Raw genomic sequence first — 20,726 nt, 5'->3', positions numbered from 1 at the left:
GCTGACAGCTGGAGCAGTCGCTGGGCTGTGCGAGCTCCCAGCAAGCGCTGGATCAGCCGAGGGGGAAAGGTGCTTTTAAGGCCACCTCCACCTCCTGCTTCAGCTCTGAGTCTAGTGGATCACAGGGGCAGAACCTATCCCAAGGCTATTCCAGGCTCTAAATAAATATCAAGCTCTTTTTCTTTCTTTTTTTTTTCTTTCTTTTTTTTTTTCTTTCTTTTTTTTTTTTTTTATCCCCTGGTTCCAGTGTATAGGAAATATTCAAAGATCTGAGTTTCGATTGTGCATTAGGTTTGCTTCAAATCTCTCTTCTAGAAAATACTTAGGGGTTACTTTGCCACTGCAGTGAAAACTTTGACCCCTTTATGCCTTGAATGATGAAAAGCACAGAAGCAGCAGAGGCTGCAGATGCATGTGCCTCACCTATCTTTCCTCAGATATGCAAGTTGGCACTTATACCATCGTTTTATCACTTTAAAAAAAAAAAAATTATTTGCATGACTTGTTGCATAAAAGATAAAGTCAAACACATGACTTTGTTTTCCATTTTCTGTGCTTCTGCAGCTATGTGTTACTTATCTGTTTAATGATTGTTTTCAAGGCTATGAAAATGAGTCGTAGATCAGCTGATGCCAGTCAGCGGAGTTTGGCATATAACAGAATTGTTGATGCCCTTAATGAATTCAGGTGAGCAGTTTGTCTCCTGTCTTTTGTGTCTGTCTCTTCAAAAGCCCTCGAGTCTCTTTGAGAAGGATCTTCTCCTTAGTGCAGGAAAAGTAACTTAAAATGTCTAAAGTCTTCTGCAAAAGTAAGTACAGTAAAAGGTATAGGTGAGAGGAACGTTATAATCTGTTTGTGTTTGCGGATTTTGCCAAGTGTGCGTTTCCATCAGGGCTCAGTGTGAACAGGACAGAGATGATCTGTGCTTTAGGTGGTAACGAAGCTCCCAGCAGCCTCGTAAATTATCTTTTATGGCCCGTTGAGAGGGGGGAAAAGAATTGCAAAGCCATGTTAGGGAAATCCTCCTCTAGTGTACATTTTTCTGATGTGGGAGCAAAGCAAGACCTTTACCCTGCTCTAAATTCTGCTCTAAAAGGCGTTTCAGATAACCAGCAACCAAGCAGGAGGACTATCTCTTTCACACAGTAAAATGCAGTGCTGTAATCTCTTGCTATCAGTACCTGCAGAGCGTCTCTGTTCAACAGTTAATATACAAAGTAACGCAGATAAGCACATCCCTGGCATTTAACTGTATTTTCCTTCCATAGTTTAAGTCACGGGGAGGGAATTAAGATGAAATCCATCTGTTTCAAGTGATTCATCTCCTCTCAGATGGGAGTGGCAGGGTGCTTCCTTTTACAACCAGTGTAGAGCTACTTTTTAAAGACATTATAGAAGACAGTGCTCTGATGTTGTGCAAAGAAAATCCTGACATCAGGATGTATTTTACTGAAGGGTGAAGGATCCTGAGGGCTCGCTTATTTTTCTACAACTCCACTTACAACCTGAATGCCACTTATTAGGTAGTGTTGCAGGATGAATGCGTGGTATATTTTTTAATATATTTTAAAAATTATTTTTTAGAACCTCACCTCCGGGCAGTTGTGAGGAAGGGCAGAGGATGTGTTTGGTAGGGACAGGAGGCAGGGAAGAGCGAGCACGTGGGCCTGCGGTGAGAGGTGGATGGGATAAGCTGTGCCAAGAGAGGGAGCAGAGGGAGCTCGTGACTGCTGGGAGCCGCTGGTCCTGCCCAGGGGCCCCAGACGAGTTCGGCAACTCGGAGCAGCCACGGTGGTTCCTCCGCTCCCGTCTCACCCACAGCCATTTCCCCGCATTCCCACCCCCTGTTAACACCTCCCCAGCTGTTTTCCCCCAAATTCCCCCAAAACATTCCCCCTCAAGATACATTCAGTGAACTTTGTCCATTCTCCTTTGTCCTTCCAAGTTAAACAGTTCCAGAGTGGTGGGGAGGGGCACGTATCCCCAGTCAAATGTAGGAAAAATAACCCTGAAAACACAGGCCAAATCCCCCCTTGCTGGCTTGTTCCTCCTTGGGGGGAATCTCGGCGGTGCTGAGCTGGGATGGGACGAGGAAGGCTGCTCTGGTGGGATGAGGAGGGAGATAACGTCCCACCGAGATGGGAGGATTGGCACTCTCCTGAGCCGAGCGCGATCACTCACATGACACGGCCGTTGCGTAACCAGCACTGGAAGCATGTGTCTGACTACCAGTTTTATGCAGAGGTTTCCATGGTGATACAAATATTACTCTTTAATAGTGTAACGAGGTAAATTAAATCCAGTTTAATTTCATATATGAATTTCCTGGGGCAGCAGACTTTAGCAATACTGGGTTTGGGTGGGTTTTTTTGTTTGTTTTTTTCTTTTTAAGTGGGTGCCCCCAGCCCGGGCTGGTCGTGCAGGCGGGCCGGGTCCTCGTGCCTCTGCGGTATCTCGGGGTGTCACTGTGCTGCCATCGAGAAAAGCATTTCTGTAACCTGCAAGAGCCACTTGCTTTTCAAAGCAATGCCATAGGCGTCTGGTAAGGAAGGAAAAAAAAAAAAAAAGGCATATTTAAATACTGAAGGTTGGATGCGATTGGCACAGGTTCAGCAAACCCATTTAGGCCACTATTATCTCTTTAGGCGTCTGCTTTCCCACTGAAGTCACGGGGAAGTCAGGAGCCCGAGTCCTTTGGTGAACCTGAGACTTGCGTTGGTTCCTGCCCTCTTAGCAAATTCTGCTGGAGGGAAGAAGGGTGCTGACTTCAGTGGGTTGGTGTTTCTAAAACATAATCTTGTGCTGGTTTAACTCATTGCAGTCTTTTTCTCTTTTTTTTTTTTTTTTAATTAACAAAAATAATCCCCAGACTTTCAGAGGTTCTCAAGTGTAGCTGATGATTAGAATAACCTTCAGTCACTGGGCCATGGGGGACTGGCCACACGCGGCCGTGCTGATCAGAGAAGGGAGGAAAGAGCGTGGTGGTTGTTACTGTCACCTCCTGCCACCTGAAATCCCCTCTGAGGGACGGGGCTGTGGCTGTAGCTCGGCCTGCAGTCAGGGTTGTTGTAAGGAGCTGGCTGCAGGGTCAGCCGGGGGTTGACCTGCTGGTACTGGGGGCTAAGGGGGGGAAAAGAAGACAGCAAACCAGACTTCTTCCTTTGTTCTTGTCATCTCATCCTGGGGAAAAACAAAGCTGCCTCCTCTGAAAGGCCTAGGCTGCTTCTGCAGATTGATGCTCTTTGCCATCAGTGTGGTGCCTAGCTCCAGGCATACCCTTGCATCATTATTCACTTTACAGCAATTTTTAATTTGCTAAAGCACTGATGGATTTAGCTATTAACACTTGACTTAGAGGCTTAAAGCTCTCTTTGGATGTCAGCTGTGCAGACACATGACTTACGAAATAAGCTACTGTACTTGCATAAACATTTCGACTCCCCTGGTCCCCGGGGCCAGTGCAGCACATTGATAATACAGATTATGCATCTGACTAATACCTGTGTGGCAAATACACGGACTGGCAGGGAAACACTGAATGCGAGGCCTAGGGAAACACCTCTCTCTGCTTTCTGGCAGCCAGATTTGATCCTATTTTATGGCAGTAATTTTTAAGCAGCTTATGCTGCTGTGAACTGAGCGGTGCACTCTGCTCAGCGGTGCGGGCTGGCCCCTGTGCCAGCGCGGGCGTCGCAGGGGCTCCTGCACTCATCGCAGCAATTACTGCCTTCGTTTGCCCTTTTTAAGGAGAAACCATCTCTGGAAGGAGGATAGGGAGCAAATGCATGTTAAATTAGTTTTACAAATGGCTGGGGTTTTTTTATTTCTTGAAACAACCCCTAAACTGATGCTGAGCTTTGCCGTTACGTTGCCAGTCCTGAAGAGCAGAGCAGCTCCGGCAGCGCTGAGGGTGGGAAGTGTTTCTGTAGGGAGCAAGGGGGCTGCAGAGGGATGCTCTCCTCCCCCTCGTCTGGTTTGTACAGCGCCAGGGAAAGATCTCTCGGACCGGTATGAAAATCCAGGACATGGGGGGAGGTTTGTGGCCGCGGTTGGGTGAGGGGGGGAAGGCGGGGAGCAGCCCAACACCTGACCACCGTGGTGTCTGCTTGCTGCTCGCCCCGGTGCCATCTGCGCCCGCAGAGCAGACAAACCCCAGAGGGTTTGCAGGAGGGGTTTTTTGCTCAGGTCTTCATTTTCGTGTGGCTGGGCTGGGCTTTGTTGGGTTTCAAGGCGCTGTTGGAAGCGAAGGTGTTTCCTGAGGGGCTCCCCCAGCCCCTGCTGCACCCAGCATGGTGCCAAGGTGCCCCTAAGCTCCAGGCTGGAGTTCAGCCTCCCAGAAGCATTTCCAAACATAAACCATTTTAAATGTGCTGGAACCCTCAAAAGAAGAGGCTCTCACGAATGGAACTTTCCCTCGCATGCCGCTGTGCTGGCGTGCATGGGGGGCGGCAGGCGCAGGGGAGGGGGCTGCTTGCTGCAGATGGCCGAGGGGAGTCAATTTGATTTTTAGAATAGTTGTTACTTTTTAAATCCGGTTAACTTCCCTGTAGTGCTTTGGAGCTTGTTGTTGGCCGTTTGGGTTTTTTTTTAGTTTTTATTTTTGTTCTCGAATAAATGGCAGGAGAGTGTTTCCCTCCGTGGTTGCAGAGCTGGAAAGCAGTTAATCCTTGCCCTTGGTTTCTGTGCCATTGCTGCCTGCGCTGGCATGGAGGGTTCCCTGCACTGCAGTCACATGCCTGCTGGCCGCCGGCCAGGGCAATCTGATCTCTCTCTGAGGAAACACTATCAGTTGCAGATGCAGCCAGGGTTACCAGAATAGTAAATAACGAATCACAAGACTCGGTCTATCTTTTCAACGAAAACAAATACTTTAATATGTTGGTTTTAGTAGAGAAGTAGTTTCTTTTTTCAGGACAGCTAAGCTGCAAGAGGCTTGGCTTGGGTTAGTTTGCATATGAAGGAGAAATAAGCTGTATTTTACATTAAGTTTGGCAGTTTATCTTCAGTTTCTAAGGTCAGCTGCATCTGGGAGGTGTAAGTTGCAATACTTGTTTTGAGCTTTGAAGTCCCTGGACTTGGGGTTTGTCCCTTTTTTCAGGCCTCTTTAACATCCGCTCTGGTTAATGGGCTGTGAACAGAAAGCTTTCCCTTAATAATCCCACCTCTGGTCCCCACTCCTACTGCCGAGGCAGGAAGTCCCGGTGCCCCCACGGCGCTGCCGGAGACCCTCCGCTTGTCCCCGCCGTGTCCCCCGGCTGCGTCCCCAGCTCGTGGCAGAGCTGGCCAGGCTGCCGTGCCCAGGTCCGTGCCCAGGCCATGTCCTGCCCCAGGGAGGGCCAGCAGCCCAGGGGGGGCCAGCAGCCCAGGGCAACGCAGAGCAGCTCCGAGGCTGCTCTAACCCCACCCAGCGCAGCCGGTCCCCTGGGTGCTGGGGGTCTGGTGAGCACAGAGGGAACTTGACTTTCCTCCTCTCCAGCCCATTGACTGTTTATGGCTTTCCCATTGTGCTCATGGAGCGTCTCAAAACCCAACCTGAGAGGAAGACGGGCTCTATTTTGACTGTTGTGAAAACCAATAGAAACAAGAAGGTAGAAAATGCTGCTGCCCCCCTCACTCCCTGTCTTCTTGAGCAGTCCCGGGGACTTTGCCACGGTGCACGGTCACCTTTGGGGCCCTTTGGGGAGCTGCTCTGGGGGATCGTCACCGTACAGCTGCTTCTTTCTCTGCCAAATAACCAGGGAGTAACTCCTTCCTCCCCTGCCTGCCCCTCGCACCGGCGCCGTGGCAGCTCGGCTGCTGACGTGCTGGGCTCTCTCTTCCTAGGGAGTTTCACTTTAAACACTGAACTACGGAAGATTTGGCAGCTGCTGCTCGAGTGTGTTTGCCTGCCTGACGTTCACAGCCATTGCTTTTTTTCTGGAAGTGTCTAAATTTTTAGACCGACATATCCAGAGAAGATTTTTATATAAATTGGGGTGGTACTTGGGATAATGTAAATCTTTGTCGTGTAAAACAGAAATACCTCTTCTAGAAAAAGTAGTGAATTAGGTGGGGAGAAACCTGAATTGATCAGTCATTTCCTCTGTTTTTGTTTTTTTTTTTCTGGCTTACATTTTTACTGTGATGAAAATACAGGTTCCCATAGTGTCATAACATCGGCATTGTACTTAAAACAAAACTGTAATTTAGTTTAGATTTTAGAGGAGTCTAACAGTAATCTGAAGGGTTTTAATCTGCTGTTTTAGCGTTGAGCCAAAGTTTTAATCATACATTTGCTGTCCTCTGCAGAGTCAAAAAGGATGTGGGTAGGTGCATAATCCTTGAAACCATGGGGTGACTTTGACTCTCATGTGCTATATTTAAAGCTGAAGAAGTAACCTGGTCTCCTGCTCTACAAATCCACACTTCGGTGGGTTTGGCCTGGAGATACACCAGTTTTTTAAAGCAAGGAGGAAGTTAAGGTATTTTTATAAGTCAGATACACAGAAACTTGCCCTAGTGATAAATCAAGTAGAGCTATGGAGGATTTACATGTTTTGAATTAAATGGAGAGAAAAGAGGGAGATAACGACAACAACAGCAGGAAGTCTTGCATTTCTTCTCCATTTGGAACAGGGCAGCTCTTGACTTCTGACAGTGAGTGTTACCGTGTTTGGGAGCAGTTTAGGGAGATGCATGTGAGGCTTCACTGCGGGGTGCAAGGGTGAATTCGTACTGTGTAGTGAACGACATGGTTTGGGTAATGGTTGGTGAGAGAAATTTTATTTCTGCTACGTGACAGCTGGAACTGAATGTTGCAGTAAATTCTTTGGGTTGGGATCTCTGCCTTGCCGTTTTTTCTTTAGTCGTCTGGATTTTTTGGTTTTGTTTTTTAGAACGACTATTTGCAATCTCTACACGATGCCGCGGATTGGGGAGCCTGTCTGGCTTACCATGATGTCGGGGACGCCAGAAAAGAACCAGCTTTGCCATCGCTTCATGAAGGAATTCACTTTCTTGATGGAAAATGCTTCTAAAAACCAGTATGGTGGATTTTAGATTTTTTTCACTTACATACGTGTTTATGCCTTTTCATTTCAAACCAATGCTTGAAACAGTTTTTAAAATCCTTGTAGTCAAAGAATCAAAAGGCCATCCGTGAATACCTTCTTCCTAAAGCAAAAAAGAAATAAGAAAATACCTCATTAAATGCCTGCTGCCCCATAATCCCCTAAATCTTGGTAGAGGCTAAACATTTGAAACATGTCCATAGGAAGCGCGTGATGGGCGTGTATGTCTGGAAGGGGGTGAACATACCTTATGAAATGCATTAATCTACCTTTCAAAATCAGTTATCATATGATGAGCAAGGTTAGACATTCAGTAAGAGCCGTGTCTGTAATACTGTCTGACCGCAAATTGCTCTTAAACCCGACTTCTGTAAAATGCCACTAAAGAAATTGTGTGCTTCATTAGCACTCACCTTTCTGCCCTCAGGACACAGCCCTGAGCGGTTGTGAAAAATTGAGAAAGAGAATGTTCTTGATAAACTCCGGAGAATCTGATAAATTTACTCTTTTGTCAACACTTCATCCTACTTCCCCGGGGCACGAATAGGGGAAGTTTTTAAAGCGTTTGGCTCCACCAAAGTCCTAAAACGAGCACAAACTTGTGAAGTTTGAGTGGGAATGGCACCGAAAGACCAGCTGTTAGCTCTGGGGAAGCTGCTCTCTGCAGGCTGGGGAAGGGGCTGCTGCTCACCATCTTCCAGCTTTGCCACCAGCTTTGTCATCTTCTCTCTCCCCCAGATGAGAGCGTGGCAGTTAGCAGTCAGCGTGGGTCGCCTTCTCCTGCCTCGGGGTGATGGGAGAAACCAGAGAGAGTTGTGAGGGTTCAAATATATTTTCTTAAAATCAGTTCCTGCTGCAGCAGAAGCTTTTTCCTGGGGTCAGCCCCTTTGATCCCTGCCATTCTGAGCCCTGGACTTGGTTACATTTCAATGGTCATTTGTTTGGGGTTGTTTGCTTGCTTTATTTTAAATACAGTAAGATACCAAGGCCAGGTTGGACGGGGCTTTAGGCAGCCTGATCTAGTGGAAGGTGTCCCTGCCCATGGCACAGGGGTTGGAACTGGATGATCATTAAGGCCCCTTCCAACCCAAACCAGTCTGGGATTCTGAGACTGACACTGATGGAAGCACGAGGAAGATCAAGCCCCATCTCCTTTTCAACCCAGTTTCAGGTCGCTTTTTTTCCTTTGGCTGTTTCCAGTGAGAAAATGAGGTTAAATTTAAACTGCAGGGTTCCTGATGCTTGTAAACTATACAAATAGCATGATTTTGAGGCTGGGTGGCGTTTGTTTTCCTCCTGCCCGGGCTCCTGAGCCGCTGCGGTGGCCACCAGCACCATCTGTTGGCGTGTGGACGTGGTGGGGCTGCGCCTCTGTGTGCTGCTCCTGCCAGGAGAGGGACTGGGAAGGAAACCTCCCTCTGTCCTTACGATAAATCAGATAGTTAACGTTTTTCAGAGAAGTTTTTCGCCTTACCTGCTTAGCTAGTGAAAACTTTTTTGCAGGTCTAAGGAGACAAACTTTCTGACTGAGCTACCGTGCTTTTACTGCTGGTGTGACAGAGTTTCATGGGGTTTATAGGAGCAGTTGTATGTGCAGAAATTGCGTAACGGTTAGATGAAAGAACACAACACCTAGCGGTTTTACAGGTTTGGTGGCAATAGCCCTCTTTCCCATCAGTAGTCACAGATCTCAAGGGTCTGGGATCTCCTTCTTGGAGTACAGAGGCCCCCCAGTCCCACTGTTTTCTTACAGCAAACAAAGTAAGTTGGTTTTGAGATGTTTTACAACATAAAGCTTGCAAAATAGGAAGTCTCATAATTATTGCCAAACAGAGGAACTTAGATGCCACAAGATTAAAATATTTCATTTTACTTTTAATGTGTGTTCTAAAAAAGGCCTTTGCAGGGCTGGGAGGGAGGGTACAGCCCTCACTCCTCTCCCCAAAGAACCCAAGACCGAAGGGGTGATCTCTGCAGACTTTGTGAGGTTGTTTCTGCCATCCTTGATCCATACAGACTGTAGAACAGCTGTCAGTTTTAACATCCTCAGTGTGTACCTGGAAAAAAAAACACCCGATGTTGAACATTTTCCTTGCAGGTTTTTACCAGCTTTGCTGACAGCAGTCCTGACTAACCACTTGGCCTGGGTCCCTACCGTCATGCCGAACGGCCAGCCGCCTATAAGAATATTCCTGGAAAAGCATTCTTCCCAGAGCGTGGACATGCTGGCCAAAACTCATCCATACAACCCACTGTGGGCACAGCTCGGTATGTGGCAAACCATCCAGCAGCTTGTCAGCAGTGGGTATGCGCCTGGTGGTTTTTACGGATGCTGGTTATTTCCCCCCAGATGATTTTTTTTTTTTTTTAATTCAGAATGAGAAAGAAGTGTGTATTTCAAGCTTAGAGGTAGTTGCTGTGTTTTTTTATATGTGCTCTCATTTCTTAAGGCATTATCTGTGATAAAATGGCACCCAAAAAGTAAAGCCCTCTTCAGTCATCTATGGCAGGTCTCTTAAGGACCCTGCCCTGGTGGTGATGGAAGATTCCAGTCCTCCTGTGGTCTTCCCTCTATGAGGAAAACCAGTTTTTATTTTTGGGGATGCCGCTGTCAGTAAGCCTGGTTCCTGACAGAGCAAACCGAGGAAATCCATCTTTTGATAAGAAATGAACACACTCTGAACACAACAGGCAGAGGAGCGACACAGTACAGGGGATCACGACTAGGCAACTCCATGGGGAAGGTCTCAGAGCCTCAGCGATGAGGCAGCTAGTCATGCTGTCTTCTGATTGCTGTGTGGAGAAGAGGAGATAAGCTTCCTTCTCTCTGGTCTGATTGTTCTGCTCTGCACACAAACTCTCGTGGAATTCGGTTAGAGAGGGGAAAGGAAAGTTCAGTGAGGTTGCCCTGTTGTGGTGTAGGCAGGGGTGGCGGGGAGATGGCAGGAGGGCGTGTTTGAGCTCCTGGGACTCAAGGTGAGGTGCTCAGGTTGGCTCTCAAGGCCTCTGGGATCCCTTGTCTCTGCATTCCTGCAGTGCCCTGATACCTCCAGAACAACACTTGCACAGGCACTTCCCCAGGTGAACCTGGAGTATGGTGAGAACAACCCATCCAACCCGTAGTAGAGCTCAGGGGGAGGGAGGAGAGGAAGGTTGGCTTCAGCTACGCACCCACCACTGTCGCTTTGTGCCCTCGTTCTTGGCACGGGTTTGTTTCTCCTTGCAGCTTTCTCTTGGGGAGTAAAAGCTCAGCCCAGTTTCCAGACTGGGCAGTTCAGAGCAGATGCCTCCTCTCTCCCGTGGCTATATAAGGAGCCCAGGAGATGACCCTCCAAAGCGAGGCCCTGCACTTAGGTGCTGCGAATACTCCCTAATCTGTGAGATCAGATGTCTCCCAGGCCAGCGTGTCACCTTACATACGATGCCAACAGCATCTTTGGGATTCCCTGTATTGAAAACAAAATGCTAGCCTAGCTGTCCTCACTCTTCTGCTTTCGCATTTTTCTGTTGTAGGCCTGGCCTTTGAAAACTGGCCACGACAGTTGTCTGTTAGAAGAGTAATTTGTTTTTAAAGATGCAAAATAATTGTCTGTTTCCTGTTCTAGGTGACCTGTATGGGGCTATTGGATCACCTGTGAGATTAGCAAAAACAGTTGTGGTTGGCAAAAGGCATGACCTGGTACAGAGATTGCTTTATTTCCTCACTTACTTCATCAGATGCTCAGAACTTCAAGAGACGCATCTTCTAGAAAATGGGGAAGACGAAGCCATTGTCATGCCTGGAACTGTTATAACCACCACGCTGGAGAAAGGAGAAGTAGAAGAATCCGAGTATGTGCTTGTCACAATGCACAAGAACAGGGGCAACTTGCTACCGGCGGAGTCTGAGGAAATGAGAACTTCTAACTGTAGCTGTAAATATTGCAAATGCCCGATTTCCCTCGCGCAGAACATAGAAGGTGTTTCGCAGCAAGAGAGAGAAGACACACAGAACACTCCTAAGGTAGAGCTGGAATCTTCTTCGGATGAGAACAGAACTATTGTTCCTGACGACTGCCAGGAAGATGCTGCTGATGGTAAACAACCGAGACCCTGCCTGGACACAAAACTAGAGCCCGTGGTGTGCGCAGGGTCAGCGTCACCAGAAAAACGCGTGGTGACAGAGTCCGGGTTGGAGCCGACAGCAGACGCGTGGAGGAGCGAAGACTCGCTGGAATCGGGCAGCCAGGCCAGCGGGGCGAGGGCCCCCGGAATCCCTGTGGAGAAGAAGCCGCCGGATAAGCTCTTCTGCGACGCGTTTCCCTGCGGAGCTGCCGAGGCTCAGACCAAGGTGACTTTCCTCATCGGAGATTCCATGTCACCCGACTCAGACATCGAACTCAGAAGTCAGGCAGTAGTGGAACAAATTGCCAGGCATCACAGCCCGCCAGCGACGGAGGAAGGAGTGTCTGCTGATCAGAACTGTGAAGCTAAACAAACTGTTGAGGACCAAAATAGAGACTGTGGGACAGCTGAACCCTTTCCTCAAGTTGCTAGTGAGCACCAGAGCTGGAATCCAAATCCGTACAACGCTGAGAGCATGAGTCTGTTTGACGAATATTTTACCGATGACAGTTCAGTTGAAACCCGGACTATTGACGATATTCCAGGGCAAGCAGCTACAGGCCTTCTTGCTCACAACAGTAGTTTAGAGTTTTCTAAAAAGCTGTGTACAAAGACTAGCAAACCGCCTAGCGAATTTTGTAAATTCATGGACTCTGTTCGACAAGAGACCTACAAAAACTGCTTTAATGAGCAGGACCAAAGAGAGAAAATCTCTATTCGCGTCCCCCATGGGGACAGAGAAAACGTAGAGAAAAAAGTCGCCCCGGGAATTGATTGGGACATTCCAAGAAATGAGAGTTCAGACAGTGCCCTGGGCGACAGCGAAAGTGAGGATACAGGTCATGATCTAACTAGACCAAGCGGTAACTATTACGGAGGAGAGCAGGAGGACTGGGCAGAAGAGTATGAGATTCCCTTCCCTGGGTAAGTACTGCTCAGCAGGAGCAGAGCCTGAAAAAGATAGAGCCTCTTCTTATGTCACATGTTTGGAGGAATGTGACTTAACTTGGCATCAGTGGCTGGAAAAGTGTCTCCTGAGCTTGCTGGTTGTAAAAGAATATAGAGAGATCAGTGGTCTGGAAAAAAATATTAATTGTGCATTGCGATCTTGGCTCTTACCCTTTTCTTCCACGATGGGCTGACTGCAAAAGCTGACTGCAAAACCTCTCTTTTTTTAAAAAAGTGCTTGAATGGAAGTTAGAAGAGATAGGATAAATGTGAAAATGCAGCCTCTCTGTAAGCTGAATTTGTTGTTTACTGCTGTGCATCTCTTTGATACGCCTTTCTTGCAGGTCAAAATTAGTTGAAGTGAACTCTGTCCAGCCCAGTATTGCCAATTTTGGAAGATCCTTACTAGGTGGCTACTGTTCATCTTATGTCCCTGACTTTGTTTTGCAAGGAATAGGAAGTGATGAGAAGCTGAGGCACTGTTTGGTGTCAGATTTGTCTCATGCTGTGCAGGTAATTAAGCTATATTTGGTAAACTTATTTGTCACAGTAGGGAAGGGCAAATGTTTCTGAATGTACAAACCCGCTGGAAGTGGAAATATTTACTGTCGCAGCTCTCTTCGAGTTCCTTCAGTCCCAGGTCACCAATTTTTTTCTCCTCTTGAATTAACGTATCTGAAAAATGGTATTTCACTGCAAATCTGCAGCACAAAAACTTGTAAGACTCCCACGGCAGCCAGCCGAGCGGCTCCTGCCCTTGGGAAGTGGGATCTCTGCGCTGTCTCCCGCAGGCACGGCAGCCTGCCGACGGCTGCACGCCCACAGGATGGAGCGACGTGGAACCAGGCCGAGCGCTGCGGTGGCTGCTCCTCCTTTCCCCGGGTTCGGGGGGGCTGCGGAAGGTCCCTCTGCTCCCTCCTCTTCCCCTCCGCGCCGCTCGTGGGGGCAGAAGGGGTTGGCTGCAGCGGAGCCGTCGGGCGCGCGGCGCTGGGGGGACGTCGCTTGGCGTTTGGGGTTGTGAAGGGTCCGGTAGCGCTTTGTCGGACGAGGAGAAACCAGTATAAATCGTCCTAAGGGGAACTCCCACTTCTCACGTGTGCTGGAAATCATCTCCCCAGAATGAACTGGGGCGTGACTGGGAAGCGTGGTCCTTCCTACCCTTTCACAGTCACCGGGAGAGGAGCGGGAGGTGGGCTGTCACCAAAAAGCCTGATTCTGCTCCCCGCTGGTTTATTCCCAAGGAAACAGGGACAGACCCCGCGTGCAGCCCCCTGAGCAGGCCGTCTGCTTCCCCGGGGGGCCTCCGGAACGTCCCCGTCGCCTCACACCTCCCGAGTTAACACTGTGCATCGCACCTCGCGCAGACGGTGCAGCTGCCCCTCCTGCCGCCCCTCCTGCCGCCCCTCCCGCCTTACTGGGCCCTGTGCTCAGCCCTGCCTGGCCAGTCTAGGCGCTGGTTTAAGCCATTGTGTTTTAAGCCGAGGTTTAAGCCGTTTGTGAAGTGTAACAACTTCAGGCAACAGAGGCGGCAGCGTGAGGGAGGCGCTGCTGTGAAATGGATGTGTCTGAACTTAATTGTGGTGCGTGTCCACCAGGAGACTCCCGTTCCAATTGCAGAAGTCAAAGACTGAGGGGACACGAAGCACCACGTGAGGTTTTATGTGTGTATCCTCACACCGGGCTGGGATGCAGTTAGTATTTTACTTGAAGTCCCGGTGGGGCTCTTTGGAAGGAGATGCTTCCTCACAGTCCAGCCCAAAATATGTATTGGGGAAGGACAGTGGGGATCCAAACACTCCAAATAAAACCTCCATGGCTTTAGAGAGGGGAGAGGCGGGTTGGGAGGGATGGAGCTGGGCGCAGGCTTGGCTCCTGACTCCCTCTGCTGGCACTCCCAGAAAGGAAACCAGTGAGAACTGGGAGTAAAACTGCCCGCATTAACACAGCCGTGTTGAACAGCAAGTTGGATTTTCGCTACTTGTTGTTTTAGGGGTTTAAAATATATTTTAGGTGTGTCAGAACTCTACATCAGATACCATATATAGTTGTCAGCCAGTGACACACTTTCAAGCCTGGAAGAAAATGTAAAGTAGCAACTCATGATGGTGCCTTGCTTACAATAAAGCTGTTTTTAATGGATGGAATACAACTCTTAGCACATGGTACTGTGGGTTTTTTTAATCGATGGAATGCAGTTCTTACCACATGTATTTTAGGTGAAGCGGTGTCTGGGATGCTCTCCCTGCTCTCCGGGATGACAATGTTTTGTGGAAAGACCATTGTCATTTGTCATTCTCAGGGTTCTGCTACTCATTTGTTTGTTTCTAGCATCCTGTTCTGGATGAACCGATTGCAGAAGCCGTCTGCATTATTGCAGACACGGACAAATGGACGGTGCAAGTGGCCAGTAGCCAGAGACGAATGATTGATAATAAGCTGGGAAAAGAAGTGTTAGTCTCGAGTCTCGTCTCCAACCTGCTTCATTCCACTCTTCAGCTTTACAAGCATAATCTATCTCCAAACTTTGTAAGTATTGAATGACAGTTGAGAGGGTGATGGTTTTTAAAGCATCCTTTTGCTACAGAGGTTAAAGTGTAAGATTAAAGTGTAAGGTTAAAGACTAAGGTTAAGTGTAAAGTTCTGCCTAGTTTATTTACCCGTAGCCACAATTTCAGTAGCCAATGACATAGCTGTTTGCTCTGTCCACCGAAATGCTACTCTAATCAAGCCAGTTGTCTCGTTAATTCTGATTTAACGTGCAATCAGAGGCTTCTGCTCAAAAGTAAGAGTCATGGCAGAGAATGTCTTGCTAATTATTGGCCTAGACACGGCCACGGAAAAGGCAGGAGGCGTGCGGGCTCTGGGCTGGTTGGCTCTGGGGCGGGTGTGGTTTGGATAGAAAGCTCCCTTCTCCCTGACACAACCCCCTTTGCTTTCTAGTGCGTTATGCACCTGGAGGATCGGCTGCAGGAGCTCTATTTCAAAAGCAAGATGCTGTCGGAGTATCTCAAGGGCCAGATGAGAGTTCACGTCAAGGAGCTGGGCGTGGTGCTGGGGTACGATCACAAACTTCCTCCGAGCGGTGCTGCCCTGGGTGTCCTGGTGCCAAATCCTCCGCCTGGGCTTGTTCTAAGCGCAGCAAAATGGATTCCTAAATGGAACTGGAACCGTAGTGTGGCATAAATCACCCATGCCCGCAGGCTTCTCCTTAGCCATTGCTTGATCCCGAGGATCCCCCAGCCTGTCTCTCTTCCCTCCGGGCAGGAAGGTGGGCTCAGCACTCCAGAGCTTATCAGACTCCTTCCTTACTCAGTCAGTCCTCACTGAGCAACGGGGGGCACCTCCTTCCCCCAGGCTGAAAACACCCTCCGTGCCATGCGAGGCACGTGATACCGCTCTGGGGGTGTGGGGCGCAGGCAGAGAAGCTATTTCAGGGGTGTTTATAGGAAGGCTCTGAGTATCTTTTTCTCTAGAGGAGTAGGGGGGGAGCAGGGAGGCCCAGGGAGCACGTGTGGAGCTGGAGCTGGGGGAGCAGCTGCCGTGGGTCGACCCGCAGTGCTGTGCCAGTGCTGCTGCAGGAGTTTCTCCTGGTCCTCCTGCGCTTTGTCCCCCAACTTCCTTTACTTGGAGGGTAGGAAGGAATCTGCCGCTTTTCTTCCCTCCATCTGCTGTCTCACCATTGTGAAAAATAATAATAAAAAAAAAAAAAAGCCCAACGCGGCAGGTAGGAGCCGCGGCAGCGTTGGCAGCGCGGAGCTGCCCCCGTGGCACGAGCAGGCGCGGCCGAGGGGCTGCTGGAACCCCGCTGGAGGTGGGAGCGTGCGGCCGCCCGGGGAGAGGCACGATCAGCTTCCCTCTGGCTCAGAGACCGTCCCGGGGCTCGCAGCCGCTTGGGCTCCAGCGGGCAACGTGGTTGGTGCCACACGTGTCCAGCCCAGCTCCGCTTCGCCTTCCATTAAATGTGACTCTTCTGCTTCCTTTTAGGATCGAATCCAGCGACCTCCCTTTGCTGGCAGCTGTAGCGAGCACTCACTCTCCGTATGTTGCCCAGATACTGCTTTAAAATGCCAGAGGCCGTAGACGTTGACTTTTTTTTCCCCCCCTCTGGAAATGAAGTGGAAGACAACTTGTTCTGGCTCCTTTCTCCTTAAAGCAACTGAAACAAACTGCTCGTGGAGCTGCAGCCCCTCCATGTGTGACGGCGCGGTATGCAAACACTTGGAGACTTTTTTCCCTCTCCCACTTGGTCATTTATAGAAAAGGATAAAGAAAGGAAAAAAAAGCCAAGTGAGTAAGGCCGAGATTTCAACCACAGAAAAGCAACGAGTTTAGCAAAAGCTGAAGATCTGCATTTTTTTTTACCAGTTTCTGCCCCAGCGGCTAACTGCAGTTGATACGGGGGGACGCGGGGAAGAACTGCTCCGAGGAATACTGATGCTCTCGCCAATTAGAAACTTAACGAGAGAACGCAGCAGCTGTCTTCAGACTGGCTTGTGCTGATGAGGATCTCGTTAAGTTCTGTCAGTCTCAAGCTGCAGTGATTTGTAAACAACTTCTACTTTTTCATGTCATAGTCCAATTCTGGATCCTTCCCAGAGGAAGAGCAGGGGTTGGGGAGGGGGGTGGTTTGTTTTGTAAAAAGCTTATTAATGACACTGAGCTCCAAAATTTATTTATGATCTTTCTCCTGGGGGGGCGTAGGAGGGGACAGGGAGGAGGAGGCCAACAGAGAAGCTAGCGATGGAGATTCCCTTTCTTGGCCGGATATTGTAACCAGTATTAATTGTTTATAATGTTTAAATGTTGCTTTCTACTAAGTGATGCTTTTCTTCCACAACGTAATCAAAATGATATAAAAAAAAAAAAAAATCTAAAGAGAACGTTGGCTGAAATTTCCCCATGGGGTCCCCAGAATGACATGACTATTACCTCTAACTTTTTTAAGGTCTATAATGTTCTTGCAACATCATATTGTTTTTACAGCAGTCAGTCAGCTCTTGAAATAGTGAACTAGAAATAATTGTACCAAAGCATTCGGGAAGAAACGAATAGACTATTATTACCCTTAATTGCTCAGGTAACTAATTGATATATTTTTTAAAACCATTCTACAAAAAAAATGAACATTGATTACGCCATAGTCTAGTAATATCAAAATTATTTTTTGACAAAGATACCCTTGATGCAGATGACTCTAATCCCTTTTCTACTCACTTGTGTAATTACCAGCAGGAAATGTTGTTTATTTTATTCTCGGCATTTCTCCTTTACTCAGCCATCACTGTTTTGTCGTTGTATATACAATAGTTGTACGAATAGCTGATGGACCCAAGCTGGTGTAAGTAATGTAAATAGACAGTGGTAGGTGGATTTTGTTTTCAAAGGCTCTACTACCTCAGTTTAACTGGACACTTCATTATAGGCTTTTCTTTGCGTATTTGTCCTAGCAGCCAATTACTGTTGCTGATTTTTAGGTTCTGTTTTCATCGATTACGTTCAGTATATTGAAATCCATGGATTATCCACAGAAGTAGGAGATAACGTGTTCACTTGGTCGCTAAACTCTATAAACAGTTCTATAAATAATGTCATTCTGTAATCATCTTTTCAGTAGCACAGCACGCCTGCTATTGTTGTTTGCAGAGTTATTTTCAATACCAATCTATTTTAACCATTTGATAAACTTGAAAACAATAGGAGAGATCCCTGCCCCGCCTCTGTCAGTGACAAAACTCTCCTCCCTTCCTTCGCTGGGGCCGGGATTTCACCCAGAGTGGTTTTTTTTCAGTAATATTTAAAACCTGTAACTTAAGGCTCTTGTTCCAGGGACGATCTACATGGCAAACTCACACCCCTTTCCACGTAGGACTGAGTCGATGTTACTGAGTAACCCAAACGTTCAGAGAGGCAGTGTCATTGGAAACTTGTGTATAAATCCTAACGCTGACTGCTGCAGGGAAGAAACTTGTGTTTCATGTGACCTAAGGACGTGTTTCTCCCCTGTTCTTCACTTGTCCTTTCCTTCACCACGCCATTTTGGGATGAGCACACAACGTAGGGGCCCAGTTGCGTAAAGACGTTTTTAACGGAGTAGAGGATTGAGCTCGGAACGTGAATTTTTAACTCTTTGCTCTGACACATCACATCGCCCTAGGGAGGGTGCTGAGTGTTTGCAGTTGGAACCTGGCGATGTCGGTCCCGGGGCTGCAGAACCCCGAGGATTCGCCCCCGCCGCGGGGATGTGGGATCCCCCACGGACGTGTCACCACCCCGGCACCCCCCGCGACAGGAGAAACACCCCGTTCTCCTCCACTGAACCCTTATGGGGCCAACTGTTGGTATTGCTTTGAATTTGACTCTCGAGATTTTTCGATTTGACTCCCAAGAAAGGCCCTTGCGCAGCTTGAAATTAGTATTAATGTGAGGAGGAGGGAAGGTGCCTGTCGGGGGGTTCCTCCAGGCGAGGGACGGCGGGTTCGGCCCGGCCCAGCGGCCACGGACGCGGCTCCCTCCTGGGCCGGTGCCACCCCCTCGAGCGTTGTGGTGGGCAAAACACAACCAAAACCCTCGGGCGATGGGAAGGGTTTTACCTTTGCGGGTACGTGAACACCGCGGTACGTGCGTCTGTTTGTTAAATAATACAAAAAGGGATCTTCTACAGGATTATAGCATCGACTTTTAGAAAGTATCTCGCGATTGTTTTATGTGAATAGAAAACTAATGTTTGATTTCTTTTTTTCCACTATTACCGATCTCCATTAACATGTCTTAATTTTCTGGCTGAAAACTAAGTGTACTAGGCACACAAATTAGCAAATTTGTTTTTGTTGCAATTGGCAAACACTGGGCTGCTAAGAACAAAAGATATTTAAAAGAAAGGATTTTACACCTCGCGTATGTTTTCCCTATTAGTTGTTATAGATGTTTTATGACAATTTTTTGCTTTCTCTAAATTATTTAGATGGTGGTACTTGTAAAATGCTGGGTAAAATGTACATACTTGTTATCTCTTCTGTTTTTTGTATATATTTCCCAAGATGTGCACTTGTATTATAATAACCATTCCCAATTTTAGGGGAAATTTGTGCAATAAATACAGTATGTCCATTTACTTCTGGTACCTTTTGTGTCTGTTTTTTATAGGTGTGGGGTCGGCGTTGGTGAGTGTACGAGCTGGAACCGTCCCCAGCTGTTCGGCTCCTCTCCCACATCCCCTCTGGGCCTCCCACCCCTCGGGGCTGCTGCAGCCATTTCCTTTGGGCTCTCTTATGGAATTAGTCAGTTCAATTAGGAATTCGTGTTTGAATTTGCTGTCCCGTCCGTTGTCAATGTCACTGGCCCAGAATAAGCTGTGGCAGGACGGGAGGGTGATCCTGACCTCCAGCGTGGAGCTTCCCACGGAGCCGGGATCCCCATGGGAAGCGGCTGAGGACCGGCACGAGGGGCCGTGAGTTGGAGAGGCCGTGGCTCTCCTCTCCTCCAGGGACTTCCGCTGCTTCTGGCCTCCTGCAAGGCCGGACACGTCGTGTGGCCTCGAGATGAGCAGCTTGGTGTGAGCCGTCACCTGCTGGGGTCTCGCGCAGACCCTCTGCTCTCCTGCTGCCGGCTCCTCCTCGGAAGCGGAGTAGCAGGAGGGAGCGTGTTACTCCCGTGTCTTTGTTTATTTTCATTCCCAAAAATATTTGTACAGCGGCGGAATTTGATTTCTAAACCTCTCCCTGTTCCGGCGGTTTGTTCCCAGCTGGAGCTGAAGACATCTGCTCCCAGGGCAGGGAGCCACCGCCCGAGCTCCTGCCCTCAGCTGCGCCCAGCGGGGCTCGGAGCCCGTCCTGCCCAGCCCCGCGCAGAAGAAGGTGCCGAAGGCAGGTGGGTGACGGGAAGGGGCTGCTCCGGCGCTTTGAGCCGTTACTGCTGAAGAAGAGGCTACTTGAAGAACATCGCGAGTGGCCTGTGGCGAGGAGGGGGCCCCTCGCGGGCGCCTTCCCCCCGTCCTGACGTTCCCACCTGCCACCCCGAGGCCGGCACGGCGCCGCTTCCCCGCCCGGGACCTGTTGCTCAAAGCCCCCGCGGGTTTAAGCAACACCCGGTGTGTGGGCAGAGCAGCTTGTGCACGCGGGTCCGGCCCGTCGGCACCCCAGGGATGCCACTTTTTTTCCCCAAAAACCCCTTGTAGTACAGCCTAGGCAGGTGTTTGGGTGCTCAGCCACCGCCGCGGGCGAGGATCCGGGAGCTGGGCAGCGCGGCCTCGCTGAGGAAATATTTGCGCCGTAGGTTGATCCCAGTTTTCAAAAGCAGGGCAGGGGGTGAGCAGAGGCCTGTTTCTCGTGCCACAGCTGCTCTGCCTGTGCCCCGGCCCCACACAGGGAGAGGGGCCCCGGCCTGGGCGCTGGCGGGGGGTGCTGGGGTGATCCAGCCCTCGCCCCCCAAACACCTTCGGGGTTTCTGTTGGCTGTCGCGGTCCTGAGGGCCCCGCAGCCCCGCTCCTGTGGCAATGGTTCCTCTGTCCATACGACTGCTCAGAGATGAAGTTACAGACCTAGAGAAGTCTTTAACTTTCGTTCTCTCAGGGTGGGGGGGCAGGAGGGAAACGTCCTCCCCTGGCTCATCTTCTTTCCAGTTCCAAAA

At 49.1% G+C, this 20,726-nt stretch overlaps 1 protein-coding gene across 4 annotated transcripts in view; it reads left to right on the top strand.

The window, feature by feature from the left end:
• The window catches only part of FNIP1 (folliculin interacting protein 1), a 69,273-nt gene extending 50,067 nt beyond the window's left edge, over positions 1-19,206 (top strand). For all 4 annotated transcript variants that reach the window (XM_074915679.1, XM_074915676.1, XM_074915678.1 and 1 more), the window contains 8 exons: positions 602-687; positions 6,876-7,022; positions 9,148-9,317; positions 10,655-12,077; positions 12,446-12,614; positions 14,430-14,627; positions 15,042-15,157; positions 16,086-19,206. In XM_074915679.1, the coding sequence (XP_074771780.1) occupies positions 602-687; positions 6,876-7,022; positions 9,148-9,317; positions 10,655-12,077; positions 12,446-12,614; positions 14,430-14,627; positions 15,042-15,157; positions 16,086-16,164 (2,388 nt within the window). In that variant the 3' untranslated portion in view covers positions 16,165-19,206. The remainder of the gene's footprint in view (positions 1-601; positions 688-6,875; positions 7,023-9,147; positions 9,318-10,654; positions 12,078-12,445; positions 12,615-14,429; positions 14,628-15,041; positions 15,158-16,085) is intronic.
• Positions 19,207-20,726: the final 1,520 nt, after the last annotated feature.

The sequence above is a fragment of the Athene noctua genome, chromosome 12 (genome assembly GCF_965140245.1).
Source record: "Athene noctua chromosome 12, bAthNoc1.hap1.1, whole genome shotgun sequence".
NCBI lineage: Eukaryota > Metazoa > Chordata > Aves > Strigiformes > Strigidae > Athene > Athene noctua.
The sequence above is the reverse complement of the archived record's forward strand: the minus strand, read 5'-3'. Positions and strand labels throughout refer to the sequence as shown.